The sequence below is a fragment of the Engystomops pustulosus genome, chromosome 6, assembly GCF_040894005.1.
Source record: "Engystomops pustulosus chromosome 6, aEngPut4.maternal, whole genome shotgun sequence".
Taxonomy (NCBI): Eukaryota; Metazoa; Chordata; class Amphibia; order Anura; family Leptodactylidae; genus Engystomops; species Engystomops pustulosus.
In genome coordinates this window covers 33,109,766-33,123,383 of record NC_092416.1, presented here as the reverse complement: position 1 = coordinate 33,123,383, position 13,618 = coordinate 33,109,766, and the positions used below count along the sequence as shown (strand labels likewise).

The 13,618-nt window shown below is 41.5% G+C and overlaps 1 protein-coding gene across 4 annotated transcripts in view; it reads left to right on the top strand.

Annotated features, from left to right (window-relative positions):
* The window catches only part of NECTIN1 (nectin cell adhesion molecule 1), a 146,600-nt gene that overhangs the window by 50,579 nt on the left and 82,403 nt on the right, over positions 1–13,618 (top strand). For all 4 annotated transcript variants that reach the window (XM_072155615.1, XM_072155617.1, XM_072155618.1 and 1 more), the window contains exons 2-4: positions 5,687–6,037; positions 10,768–11,070; positions 12,397–12,514. In XM_072155615.1, the coding sequence (XP_072011716.1) occupies positions 5,687–6,037; positions 10,768–11,070; positions 12,397–12,514 (772 nt within the window). The remainder of the gene's footprint in view (positions 1–5,686; positions 6,038–10,767; positions 11,071–12,396; positions 12,515–13,618) is intronic.

Sequence of the window (13,618 nt, the reverse complement as noted above, 5' to 3'; positions counted from 1 at the left end):
GGCCTTGCATGACAGGGGACCCTGTCTGGATTTTATCCAGATATTCAATATACACCATTTCAACTATTCTGTGGAGTAATATAAACCTACAAATAGATTACATTACAACCGATGTATGCAGCTCTACATTAGTGGGCCCCAATAACTTATTTTACTGGTGCGCCCTGGTCATCTTGGTCAGACACCATGGGGCACATTTACTTACCTGTCCCGTCGAGATCCCCGCTGTGCCTTGACCGATGAGGATTTGGATCTTCCACTATTTACATAGTTTGTGCGCCCGATTTCCTGCATCTGTCGCTTCCCCCGCTGAGGTCCGCCGGAGTTAACTTTCTTCTTCCCGGTGCATGTGAGTGCTGATCTTGCAATACAATTTCGTTTTTAAATTCCACGGTTCATCCGAATCGGTCATCCGAATTGTCCAACGTCCACGTGATGTGTTTCGCATGCAAGCCGGCACCGATGCGCCACAATCCGATCGCGTGCGCCGAAAACCCGGGGCAATTCAGGGCAAAACGGTAAAAAGTCCGGAAACCCAACGAAAATGCGCTTTTCGGACCCTTAGTAAATGTGCCCCCATATGCGTTAACATGTTCCTGTTTTGATGCAGTTTTTGAATCTAAAACTAGTAATGAATAGTAATGAAAGCACCATAAAGCGAGCACCAAAGTGTATTCAGTCTGTGAAATATGGACCATTTGTTAGCCCAAACACATAGGGACTTGGATTCACAACTGTATAGTCATCTACTGTATAGTCATCTACTGTATAGTCCTCTACTGTATAGTCATCTACGATGATTTGAGTCACTGTCTTCCGGGTAGACTATGGTCAGTAGATGACCCTACAGAGATTTGGGGCAGCAAAATTTGGCCACTGTCAGGTCTGCATTGCGTGTGTGGCCAAACATAGTAATATGATGAGAAATTCCACTTGATCTCTGTAAGGCTACCTGCACAGGAGCATTGTTTTCGTCCGTGTGATAACTCCTTTTTTTTGTGGATGTCTACTGAAACGTTATTTTTTAAATGGACCTATGCACATGATGAGTTATCATCACTGATAAATGGGTAGGATGTAGAAAACTCAAAGCAGATCCTGTTCCTGCCCGTATTTGCTATCCTTGCCTTCCCATCTATCTGAACGGAAATAATGCACATCCATGTAAGATCCATATTTGTGGATCAGTTACTATTCAACATGATCATGTGACCCTTTAAGGTATTAGGGCAAGGTAGTGACATTATTTGCCAGCAGAACCGCAAAACGGATGAAAAATAGCTTATACGCAGGACGTTTTTCCGAACATATGGCTCATAACAAATAACATATACTTGGTTCCATGGTCCATTGGTCCATGTGTCATCATTGTACGTAGTTGCTACTTACAATGATGACACATGGACCAAGTATCTGTTATTAGCGGGTCACTTGTAGGGAGCCTAATTTCCAATTCCTTCGGGTGAAGTTACGGGTAAAGATGATCAGGTTTTCTATCCTCCCATAATCCAATAGACTCCATTTATCTCCTATACATACTTTTCCACTGATTTAGCCTCAGTTCCGTGTTTGAGTTTTGCAAAATAAGTTAGAATCGATGCAGGAATTTTGTTCTGACTTAAAACTTTTCGGCCCGATCCAAAATCTGTTATAAGTACCCTTCTTATCATATGCCACCAACTATATGTTATCTCAGGGAGCAAGGACCACACTTGGCCCCCTCAGGCACCAAGGCCTGGGCGTGAGTGTTACTTTAGTTCTCCCTATGGGGACACCACTGCAAATTCCGTTGCCATTAGTAGTTGTTCTCTGTAATTCCAGGGACAGAAGACTCCAGTCACACTATAGAGCTGCTCCGGGACATATGCTAGTTGTGTATTTGTTTTGCACTTGCGCAGGACTCTATGTAAATTACCCCCGTACTGTGATCATTCAGCTTTGGGATACAAAGCCATGTTAATGCATGACCCTATGAGTAATACCGGATTATTCATTTCCTTTGTGTAACAGCATATTTGCTCTGTTAGTCATTGTATGAGGAGACCTTGATGAATATTTTTGATGGACTTTTATTCATTTAGTGCATTTTCTGTAAATAGCTGGATATGATTATGTTGTACTCAGAAGGGGTTAAACTAGCAGATCCCACTGTTCTATCTAATGGTCAAGCTAAGGGATAAATGGGCTGATGGCTGCACGCTGCATTACCGCCTGTTACAGGATGGCCACATGCATGGCACCACAGGGCACAGTTTCTTCATACCCGGTAATAACCATCTCACATTATATACACAGTGATGTAGCCAGGGGAAAAAAAAGCTTCAAAGAGCAAGAAAATGTAACGTTTTTTGAGTCACTGTTTTTACAGAAAACAATCCTAAACTTAAAACCAATGGCAAGTCTCCTGTTTACATGGTCGATATGGTTTCAGTGATGGGCGTCCTATGATGACTCTCCATTTAGGCTCATTGAGATATATCCATAGCCAGTAGCCCACTCGAGGACGGCCATATCCGTTAATAGGGCATCAGATGTAATCAAGCTTTTAACCCATTAGTGACCTAATCTTATAGGGAATACTGACTCATGAGAATGATTGGGAGTGGCAAAACCACTGATCATGGTCCTACAATACAACTTTGAACCCATCACTGACATCACTGGTTATGGTCCCTTCATCACTCGGCCACATCATCTTAATGAGTTGCCAAGGAATCTCAGGCCTAGCATAGACCCTCAGGCCTATTATGGACATGAACTGATGACAAAGCCTAAAAGTATGGCCTACACCTACAGTTATAATACACTAAAAAGTGTAGTATTAGAAGTAGAATGTAAGGGTTCAAACAGTCACGTGTTGTGAGGCCAATACAAGTTGTAAGGAGAGTTTTAAAAAAGTGTTCTACAAAAAAAATAAAAAACCACTTTGGAAAGATTTATGAAATGGGACACTCCATGTTCCCGGACAAAAATATGAGCATCTAGATTGTATACGGTACTGTGTATAAGACTGAGTTTCTGATTTGGCACGTATAACATGCGCATATTATTAGTTATTTGGTGTTACTTTGACTTTTCGAAAGAACCAGGTCTTACTCTTTATGAATCTTTCATTAAATATGAGGCGTGAGATGCCAATCCTTCCCTTAGTGAATTGTTGTGGAATTTAGCTAGAGGTTTTTTCACTTAAGTGTGTAGTGTAGTATAAGGATGGCCGAGCTAGGAGTGCTGCGTGGTGATGCTCAAACGGAAGTCTCTACTCACACTAATTACCATTAGCTGAGGTATTTATGTGTATTTTATGCCAGAATATCTATATTAGGATCACTGACCATACTTACAACTTTTACTCATCTGGCTTTCCTAACTTAGGGTATGTGTGAACATTTATAAGGCCATTGCTCTTTGACTTTTTTAAGAGGTATTCTAATAGGAAAAAAACAGGGGACAGATTTTGACTACAAATCCAAAAAAACCCTACTTATGTGTCAGGAGGGTCCTCTGCAACCCCAGCTGCAGCTCTCTTATCACCACTGCTTATACTCCCATCATGCACATTGGAAACATAACTATGAGCCAATACCTTGCCTCAGTGGTCACATCTGAATGAGCGTCACATGAACATTTAGCGGTCTCGTGTACAATGACCATGACGTGAAGCGTTGGAGACAGTGGGGGTCATTTACTAAGGGCTCCGTGGCCGCACTTTCGTCGGGTTTCCCGAATTTTTCCGTTTCGCAACGAATTCCACAGGGATTTTGGTGCACACGATCGGATTTTGGCGCAATCGCGCTGGTTTTCACTCGACAAAAATGGGGCCGTGGTCTTCGGACAACCCGATGGATTCGGAAAAACCGTGGAATTTAAAAAACAAAATGTGTTACAAGATCAGCACTCACATGCACCGAGAAGAAGCAGGTGAACTCCGGCGGCAGCAGCGACACCTACTGGATATCAGGCGCACGACCTTAGTGAATCCCAGCAGAACCCGAATCCATGTCGGACAATGCACCGCGGGATTGCAACAGGACCGGGTAAGTAAATGTGCCCCAGAGAGTCGCTACTGGAGATGTGAATGAACCCTGTTCCTTGAAAGGGGTTTTCAATTTTTGGCTTTAACAACCTAGCTAAGGAGTTTAAAAAGATAAAGGGTTAAGCTTATAAGGAAACACAAGACTGACGAGCCGTATATGAGAAATTTTAATGATTTATTATTTGGGTGTGCTCTAGCAATTATATTTTCATAGAGCGAGACGGCTGTGGTAGCGAGACATAGCGACGCAGAAAGTATGGCAGTCATTAATTTTAGATGAATGTCATCTGAATCTATCTAGTTTAGCAGAACTGTCCAAGTAGTATCATATAAATGGAGGTATAGGTTGAGGTGGGCGGCCATATTGAATGTAAACCTGCCTATTTCTTTTCTTGTTCCCACGGTGAAGTGATTGGCAGAAGCTTATTCCCCCTTCCTGTTGAGAACATGTACACACTTGGCCGAGCTGAGCGTGCACATGCCTGGAGAGCAGTTAAGAGGAGTAGCTATTCACTGAACAAGCATTGAGTTCACAGACATGGAAAGTGTATGAGCAGCTTTCCAGACAATGCAGAAGAGGTTCAGTCCAACAACAGATTTGATCAGGGATTTATTTGTCCTCATTGTTGAGCTCTATGGCATCTGGCGTGCTACAAAGACACAGTTCATATATTCAGCTTATTAGATTCAGAAATGGCAGTCTGAGTACAGGAACAATACTGTAGAATCAGTGTGCGAGGAATAATAATGTTCTGTGAAATGTCATTGCCATATCTGAAGATGAGCTTTTACAAATGCAAAGGAACAGATGCGGGAGCAAACTCCGTCCGGATATGATTAATGTATCGTAGGATGGCAGGCTTCTGTTTATGGCACGGATTTCGGGTGACATTGTCTTTGGCCGTTCATCAGAATGGTATAAAATGTTCATTAGTTACAACACATAACATGTATTCTCCTCCTATAGTATCTCAATGCTAAGAACTCATATTATAGTGACCAAAGTCCTGGGGGAACCACCATGATCAACCACAAATTCTGTACTGTCTAGGTGTTAATCTTCCATGGAAGACTTTTTCCATTTATTAAAAATGAACTTTGCATGATATTGTCTTAAAAATTATTCTAGGCTACCACTTACCACTATAATTTAAATAGTTTGTGATCTAATTTACATGTTGATTTACATAGCCTAGAAATGATCATCCTGTTAGGGAAACTGCTAATCGTTGTGGTTGGCCATCATTGCTTGATGTACTTGCAGAACAGTCGTCATGTCTCTTCAACGTCATGATAATGGGTGGAACCACCTTGAGGACCCAAACCCATCCCTAGAACAGAGGTTTCCAATCCATTATCACTCTTTGCTTTACTCTAGTATCCTTTGAGCATTGAAGACTTCTTTTCCATAAACATAGTTGAACCACTGTGTTCAGGAAGTAAGGTGGGACTTGAAACCTTAATTTGATGGATAAGGCCACTAGCAGTCAACCATTTTCAACTTGTGGCAGGTTCATGGATGTCCATGGCCGAACAAAAACCTTTAAATATTACCAACGAAACTATGTGAAGATATGTTTACTGCTTTTTATATATTTTGTTATGGATTTAGGACATTTTGGTCTAAAATATGTTTTTTCTCTCTCTCTTCAGGTGCTCATTCTCAAATAGTACTCGTAAATGAAACAGCATCGGGATATGTTGGCACAGATGTTGTACTTCACTGTAGCTTCAACAATCCTCAGCCTAGCGTAAAGATCACTCAGGTTACATGGCAAAAATCAACAAATGGCTCAAAGCAAAACGTGGCTATTTTCAACCCTGCCATGGGCGTCTCTGTCCTCCCTCCATACAAAGAGCGTGTGATCTTCCAGAATCCGTCAATCAGTGATGGCACCATTCAAATCAGTCGTCTACAGTTGCAAGATGAAGGGGCGTACATCTGCGAATTTGCAACTTTTCCGACAGGAAACCGTGAGAATCAACTCAACCTTACTGTACTTGGTAAGAGTTTACCTAATTACTTAAAGAGAGAAAGTAGAAGATCCTGTGAACTGGGTCTAAAGGCGTCCAAACGTTTTGGTTAATAAGCAGACTTAACGCTATTTTATGTGTGTAGCGGCCTCCTGATTCTCTCCAAAAAGAAGTTTCGGGCATGTTAAATGTGGCATGCCTCAAACTTTTGTTCTTGGAGGAGAAAAAGAAGAACTTGCTCAGTTCCTTCCATTTGAAATGTGCATGCATGGTCTGCTTTTTCTGCCTTCTCCCATTTCAAATGTTGAGATTGCTGTCCTTGAACTTTATTTTAGCATTTTGGGGGTTCCATATATTAAACTCTGCCCCTTTGTGTGACGTTGCACCAGTTTTCTCCTCTTACTTTTGGTATAGTTTCTTGACCTCCAGCTAAACCGATGGGAAGTGCTGCATGTCAAGGGGCGGAGAAAGAGGATGCAGGTCTTTGACCCACTCCTCTGTGGTTCCCCGAACCAGCAGTTTTTTATTTTTTTAATCGGTGGACTATTGAAATTGCATTCCATAAATGCGTTGGGGCTCCCTGGTCTCAGGTGTCCATTCCTGGTACCCCCAACCCCGCTACTACAGTTGTGCTCAAAAATGTACATACCCCTTCTGAATTTTTGATTTATTCTGCATTTTTGAAGAGAATATGAATAATAACACAACTTTTTTTTCCCCACTCATGGTTAGTGGTTGGGTGTAGCCATTTATTGTCAAACTACAGTTTTTTTTCTCTTTCCAAATCCCAATGACAACCAAAAACATCCAAATGACCCTGAAAAGGCAATGAAAGCAGGGGTATGTAAACTTTTGAACACAACTGTATATCCGTGATCTACCTTCAATACAGACGTCAAGAGAGGGAGATCTCATTCACACATACAGAAAGGATAACGTTAAAACTGCTGAAACCATCGCTTGGAGTAAACATGTTCCTGTTTCTATGTATTTAGGAATGTGGTTTCCAATGTACAAAAACAGATCATACTTCTAGATGTCATAATAACTATAATACAGTATCTCAACACATTTAATCTCCACTGAAAATCACAACCGCACCCTACAGACTCTCCTTAAAAAGATGGTCATTGTCAAGAAATAAACAAAGTCTTTAGAACTCATCATTCGTTGATGGTTTCCCTCCTTGTGTAAGTCCTACAGAGGTTGCCTCCTTGTGACAGCCTTAAAGAGGTTGTACTAAGTTCTATTGCTAACCCCGATCCGGTGGAAAATATGACTGGGGGGGGGGGGTCCAATCACGTCAAAAACGAGAATAGTTGATCCAGTTCTCAGTAATTAAATGAAGTGTCAGGTCAACTATGCGTCCTGCCACTTTGTTAAACTCTAAGGTAACTTCAGAAATTGTAGATGACAATGGACTGTTCTCTACAACACTCTCATAAACTTTGGGTAAGGATAACAACGAAACTTGAAGATGGCCATACATCTTCAATGGTTCACAGCCGATTGCTTGCTTGGCCGACAGTCATTCCCCCCCAACCTCAACATATGCATGCAATCTGAGTCCAAGTTTCTAAATTTGAGTAAAAAATTACCAATGGATAGGCGATTGATAAAACATTCCTCTTAAAGGGAGTTGTCTAGAATCTTATAAATTACCAGGTGATCCCTTTTAGGCTACACGAAGCTAGATCCAAATGGGACCTGTGAAAAGCAAAGGTTAAAAGCAGCTGAAGACCCTGGACATTTCTGCTTGGGTAGAGTCAAATATACACCCACAAACATGATGGAAATGATGAGATCAATCCAACATGTAATACCTTACACAGATTTGGGTGGTTCCTGATGTTTGACTCACCATCTGTATATCCAACTCCTCATATACAGGTTCTGATGTTCTCACACGGCGACTTTAAGTAGTTTTATGGGTTGCAGTAGAAAATGGTTTTGATTGCATAGTTAATTGTAGTTTTTATGTCTGGCACAGGTGTGACAGTGATAAGTCAATGGGATTTTATAAAAAGCTTTAAAACGAGAGAAAATCTCAAAAGAAACACATTTTCAATTAAAGGAATATGAATCTGTAAAATTTCCGTGTTGGGTAGAAGCCCTGAAGACCCTTATTTGTCTCTATAAATAAATCACTTGATGATGGGCGTTTCTCAAAGTGCACTGAGGTCGTGACCTAACACTGCTGTGCTCTTAAGTTACTGTGTGAGGACACGCCCCCAGTGCACTTGAAGAGGCTATAATCTTGGAATAGAAATCCAATATTGCTACTTCTATACAAAGGTATCATTACCTAAATGGCCTATACCGAACAATGCCTAAAATGGTGCCCCAGACCCCAATCCTTCATCAAAGAAATATCAAAGAATCAAAAAAAATCAGAAAAAATCAGATTTGTGGCAAAAATTTCCACCACTGTGGAATTTAATTAGAAACTAATTTAGACAAACTGAACTGAATTCCAGTCACCAAAATTTGTGTTTTGACCCCTATTTATTACTGTAGCTTCCTTCCTGAAAAACCTCCAGCTTCCAACCTCCATTGTAGCAGAGCCAGAATATCAGGTTGTACATATAGTATCCAAGTGCACCACCAATCTTCAGAGATGTAATGCAATTCAACAATATGGGTACAGAAGCACTTATAGAAATCTGCCCATAGACGGCAATAAGTGCCGTGGACGGTATAAGTGCTCACTGTACCATGCCAGGGGTCGTAAAAAGATAGACTGTTCTATATTTGGCCATAAGAACAGCCATGCAGCATTATTTTGTATGGAGAGAGGAGGGGAGAGCAGCGCTTAGCCCTCCTTCTCTCAAGCGTACCTGCCGTATGCCGAATGCCTTAGGCTGCATTCACACGAAGGTATGAAAATGACCGTATACACGGGTAGCATATGCCCCAAATCATTTCAATGGCCAAAAATGACATCCATTTGCATCACTGCGCATGGCTGTACACCGTATACATGCAGTATCCAGAAACAGTGGGATGGGCATTCTGTCAGCCAGTCATAGTCATCCATCCATCTTCTGTCAGTCCACCATATTGTATACAGATACAGTGACAAAAGTGCACGTACAGATGAAAGTCATCATGTAGGCAACTCATATATGAAATGTTGGGGAAAAGGGAGGGGACAGCAGAACAACAGAACAAACAAACATGTATAGGGGATACATGTTTCTAAGGGATAGGGGGAAGCCATTCAAAAGTCTGCTATGCCCCTGTCTACACTATAGAGGGGGCAGCGCTGTCTACAGTTGGAAATCCCGTGCCTTCTGGAATAGATATAGTGGTTTGGCTTTAATGCCTTATCATGTCCTTAGGCTGCCTGAAAGCCTCTCCATAAGGAGAGTTCTTACTTCCCTACCCCAGTCTCAAGCATAATGTGAATATACATGGTATTTCTATATAAAATACGAAATGTATGACATCACTTTCTCCTGTGCTAGCTATATTAATGAATTTAACAACGACACATTAAAGGGGTTGTCCAACAGCATAATAAAACCTGTTGGTGGCCAGGAGCGGGCTGGTTAAAAAAAAAAGAAACATTTACTCGGTCCCTCCCAGCATCCCTCGGTTACATCTTTCTGGTCATTGTCCATGTAAACGAACAGGGGCACAGAAGCCGCACTGCGTTCAGCTTCGGCCCAGCCGAGGTGACTGGCCACGCCCATCCGTCCTGTATAATACAACGCTGGGAATCGGGACGGGTGGCCATAGGCGGCCACCTCGGCTGACAAGAGGCTGAACACAACACAGCTTAGGTGCCCCTGTTTGTTTTCAATTTAACCATAAATTATCATAAATTTCTCAAAAAAAGGTCAAGTTGGATGGATTTGCATAAACCACCTAAATTTCACGCTACAACACTAGCGTACAACAGTACTTTCAGTGTAATACCAACCTAAATGTTCAGTCATTATAGAGATGTACCTACCATTGTTAAATATAATGGGGCAGATTTACTTACCCGGTCCATTTGCGATCCAGCGGCGCGTTCTCTGCGCTGGATTTGGGTCCGGCCGGGATTTAATAAGGTAGTTCCTCCGCCGTCCACCAGGTGGCGCTGCTGCGCTGAAAAGCATCTGAACGCGCTTGAGTTCACCGGCTCAGGCTGAGTGAAGGTAAGCGCGTCCCGAGCGACACATTTTCCGTTCTTAAATGCGGCAGTTCTTCCGAATCCGTCGGGTTTTCATTCGGCCACGCTCCCCGATTTCCGTCGTGCGCATGCCGGCGCCGATGTGCCACAATCCGATCGCGTGCGCCAAAATCCCAGGGCAATTCAGGTACAATCGGCGCAAATCGGAAATATTCGGGTAACACGTCGGGAAAACGCGAATCGTGCCCTTAGTAAATGACCCCCAATGTGTTACTTATATTTTGTTTATGCCAACCATTAGATTACCATTCCAACCTATAGTTACCAAATTACCATTGGAAAGTGCCTGGTTGTCATGGGCAGCATCATTGGTCTTCGTTATTAACACGATAGGATGCTCTTTGAGCCTCAATTTGCTCCTCAAAGGTGGAAAACTCAGATTTCAGCAGTTACATTATTTATAAGATTATTAATATTTGATGGTTGTAACGTTCCAAGAATGTTAGCGAAATGTACATTTTGTTCTTTTATCAACAAGGTCTCTTATATTTTTTTCAATGTGTTACACCATGTCTTATCTATATATTTTTTCTTATCAGAAAACTTTGACTGAATGTCTTTCTCATTGCTTATTTTATAGCCAAACCAACCAATAAAATGGAAGAAACTCTAAGACTGTTGGTGGCAAATCCAAGGTCAAAAGAGAAGGTTGTTGTTGCCACCTGCATTTCGGCCAATGGAAAACCACCAAGTACCATAACGTGGGAAACCAAGTTGAAAGGGGAAGCGGAGTATCAGGAAATTAAGAATGATAATGGAACGGTGACAGTCATCAGTCGTTACCGGCTTGTGCCAACTCGAGAGGCTCACAGACAGTCCCTTACCTGCGTCATAAATTACCAAACGGAAAGAGTGACGAGAAACACCACACTGAGCGTACAATGTAAGTATGGGCTAATGTGGGAGGGGGTCGGGCAGAGTTATGTTTCTATAAATCTGTTCCATACAATCTATGATGTTTCATCTTCTGTGGTTTGGGTCTATGACCATGGTCTCCTTTTTGTATTACCTTCTTATATTGAGAATTTGTAAATGCACTTTTCCTTTAAAAGCAAACTACACTTTGAATTCAAAAATTTCAACACTTTACCTTATACAAGTTATTGGTGAGAGTAATGGTCCTGGTTCCACTCCTACAGAAATAGTTTAGTTGGCCTTGCAGGACAAAAAAAGATTCTCCACATGGGAAATCTGCAAATCTTAAAGCATTTGTACCCCTTTATCATTACAAATTTCCACCAAACATTTTAGAAGAACCACCCTAAAATGATCCATTCATGTGCACATATGGTCATACACTCATCAGACTCGGCATTGAAACTTACTTTGATGTACTGAAAGTAGGAACATGGAGAAGTGTAAGGATCTGAATATGTTTGAGAAGGCCGTATAATGATGATGAGATGACTTGGTCATTGATTCTCCAAAATGGCAGATTTCATGTGATGTTCCTGGTATGTAGTGGTTACTACCAAGATAGGCCGTTCCCAGCACGGTAATGAGTTCCCAAGGCTTAACCTATCTAGTTTGGTCACAAAAATTCCCCAGACGACCCGGTGTGGCAGCTTACTGTGTAGTTAAAAACCAAAGTAAACCTTATCCTTCACTGCAAGAGCTAATTATGGACATGTCAGCATCAGAAACGGACCATGGACCAATAAAAGAATGGGGCCCTGGTTTCTTGAACAACATGTTGATTGATGGGGCGATGTACCTCATTTGTCTTGGTTAATGAATATTCCCAGAATGCACAATGGAAGACGAGATGCCAGAAGCAAGGAGAATTTTTCTTGCCAAACTAAAATATTTGTCCAGGAATGGTTTGAGGAACTTAAAAAGTTTGAGGTGGCAACATGGCTAAAGTTTATATTGGAATTGACCCCACTTCACAGGACTTCAGAGGTCTTGAGGTCAGAGGTCTTGTAAACTTCATGCCCATCAGGACAAAAATATTGTGGGCAACAAAAAGGAAACCTACAGAGAATTACGCAGATGGTTTCATTGTTATGGTGCTATGGCTGATAGATGTCAGCTGGTGACTTCAATATAGACCTTATATATGTGGTCAACTCCCCAGCTGGAGTTTGAACAGCACCAAACGAGTATTCTGTTGTGGACAATAAGGAAATGACCATAAAATGTTCAACAAATCATTTTATTGTTTTACTTTTCTTGCATTTTGACTCTGATTCTTCTATTTTTCTTCCAGATGAACCCCAAGTCTCAATCGAAGGTTTTGACGGTAACTGGTATGTGAAACGTCTTGAGGTCCAACTAATATGCAGAGCAGATGCCAACCCACCAGCCCACTCATATACATGGCGAACGTAAGTATTACTCCGATTCCTGTGTTTATGCTAAATGGAAATATACCATCAAAATCCATCAGGATAAACTAGGGGCACTTACTCATAGATCCAGGCACCGTGACTGTGGTAATCTTCTTGTATTAGTTATCCATGTCTTCATTCCTCCTAAAATCAACTTTATGCTAATGATCCAGTAGGACTCTCTGGGACTTTACTTGAGCCCCACCGTGCTGGAGCTTCACAGGCTGTTACACTGGGCAAAAGCATGCCCCCCCCCCTACGTTGTGAGATTACTTCAGGCAGGGGGAAGGGGTAAGTGCCAAGGAGAGCATGGAGGGGCACTGGTAACATCTCTAGAGCCCTTCTGGTTTATTAGCATAATTTTAAAAGTCGCTTTTTAAAGAAGGAGGCCATGGATAAAATAAAAGAATGATAACCACAGTCACGGATCTGAGTTGGGGTCCTTTGATTATCATTCTGGATTTTGATGATAGATTACCCTTAATTTTATGATTCTGGATATTGTTCAAATTGGACATCCTAATTTTGGCCTAGGACATAGATGATGGTTCCATAATGACACCGATGCGATAACACTATGTCTTACACGTTTCCGAAATATTACATTTTAGAGTAATCTTTAGATATTATCTGATTTTTGGCTTCCGCGTTTCAGATAATTAACAACTTAATAAAAATGAGACTGCCTTAAAAGATTGGCCTGTCTTATTTGTTGCAATCCATTGTCACCGCTTCTTATCTCCGCAGACTTCCGCGCGGAGCATTATCGCCTTCAGTCTTTGCCAAAGTACAATAGCAGCGTGATTGTAAATAATTTGACTGTTATTAAAATGTCTGCTTATATGTGAGTCTAAGGAGGCGGCCGCTACAGCCAATTATGTCTCGCAGCCGAGCTTTCCAGAGAAAGGCAGAACAAAGACGTCTGCAGATAAGAAATATCCAAGCAAACAGGGGTTTTGATCAGTTTTACTTTTGAAGAGCGAAAGAAAAAAAAAACAATCTGCAGTATTTTTCATTTAGCGTTTGGGTTGTGCTGCCTAATGTTTTCTAATTAGGCCCTAATTAATCAAATTTTACAAAACATTTATGGAAATGCATATC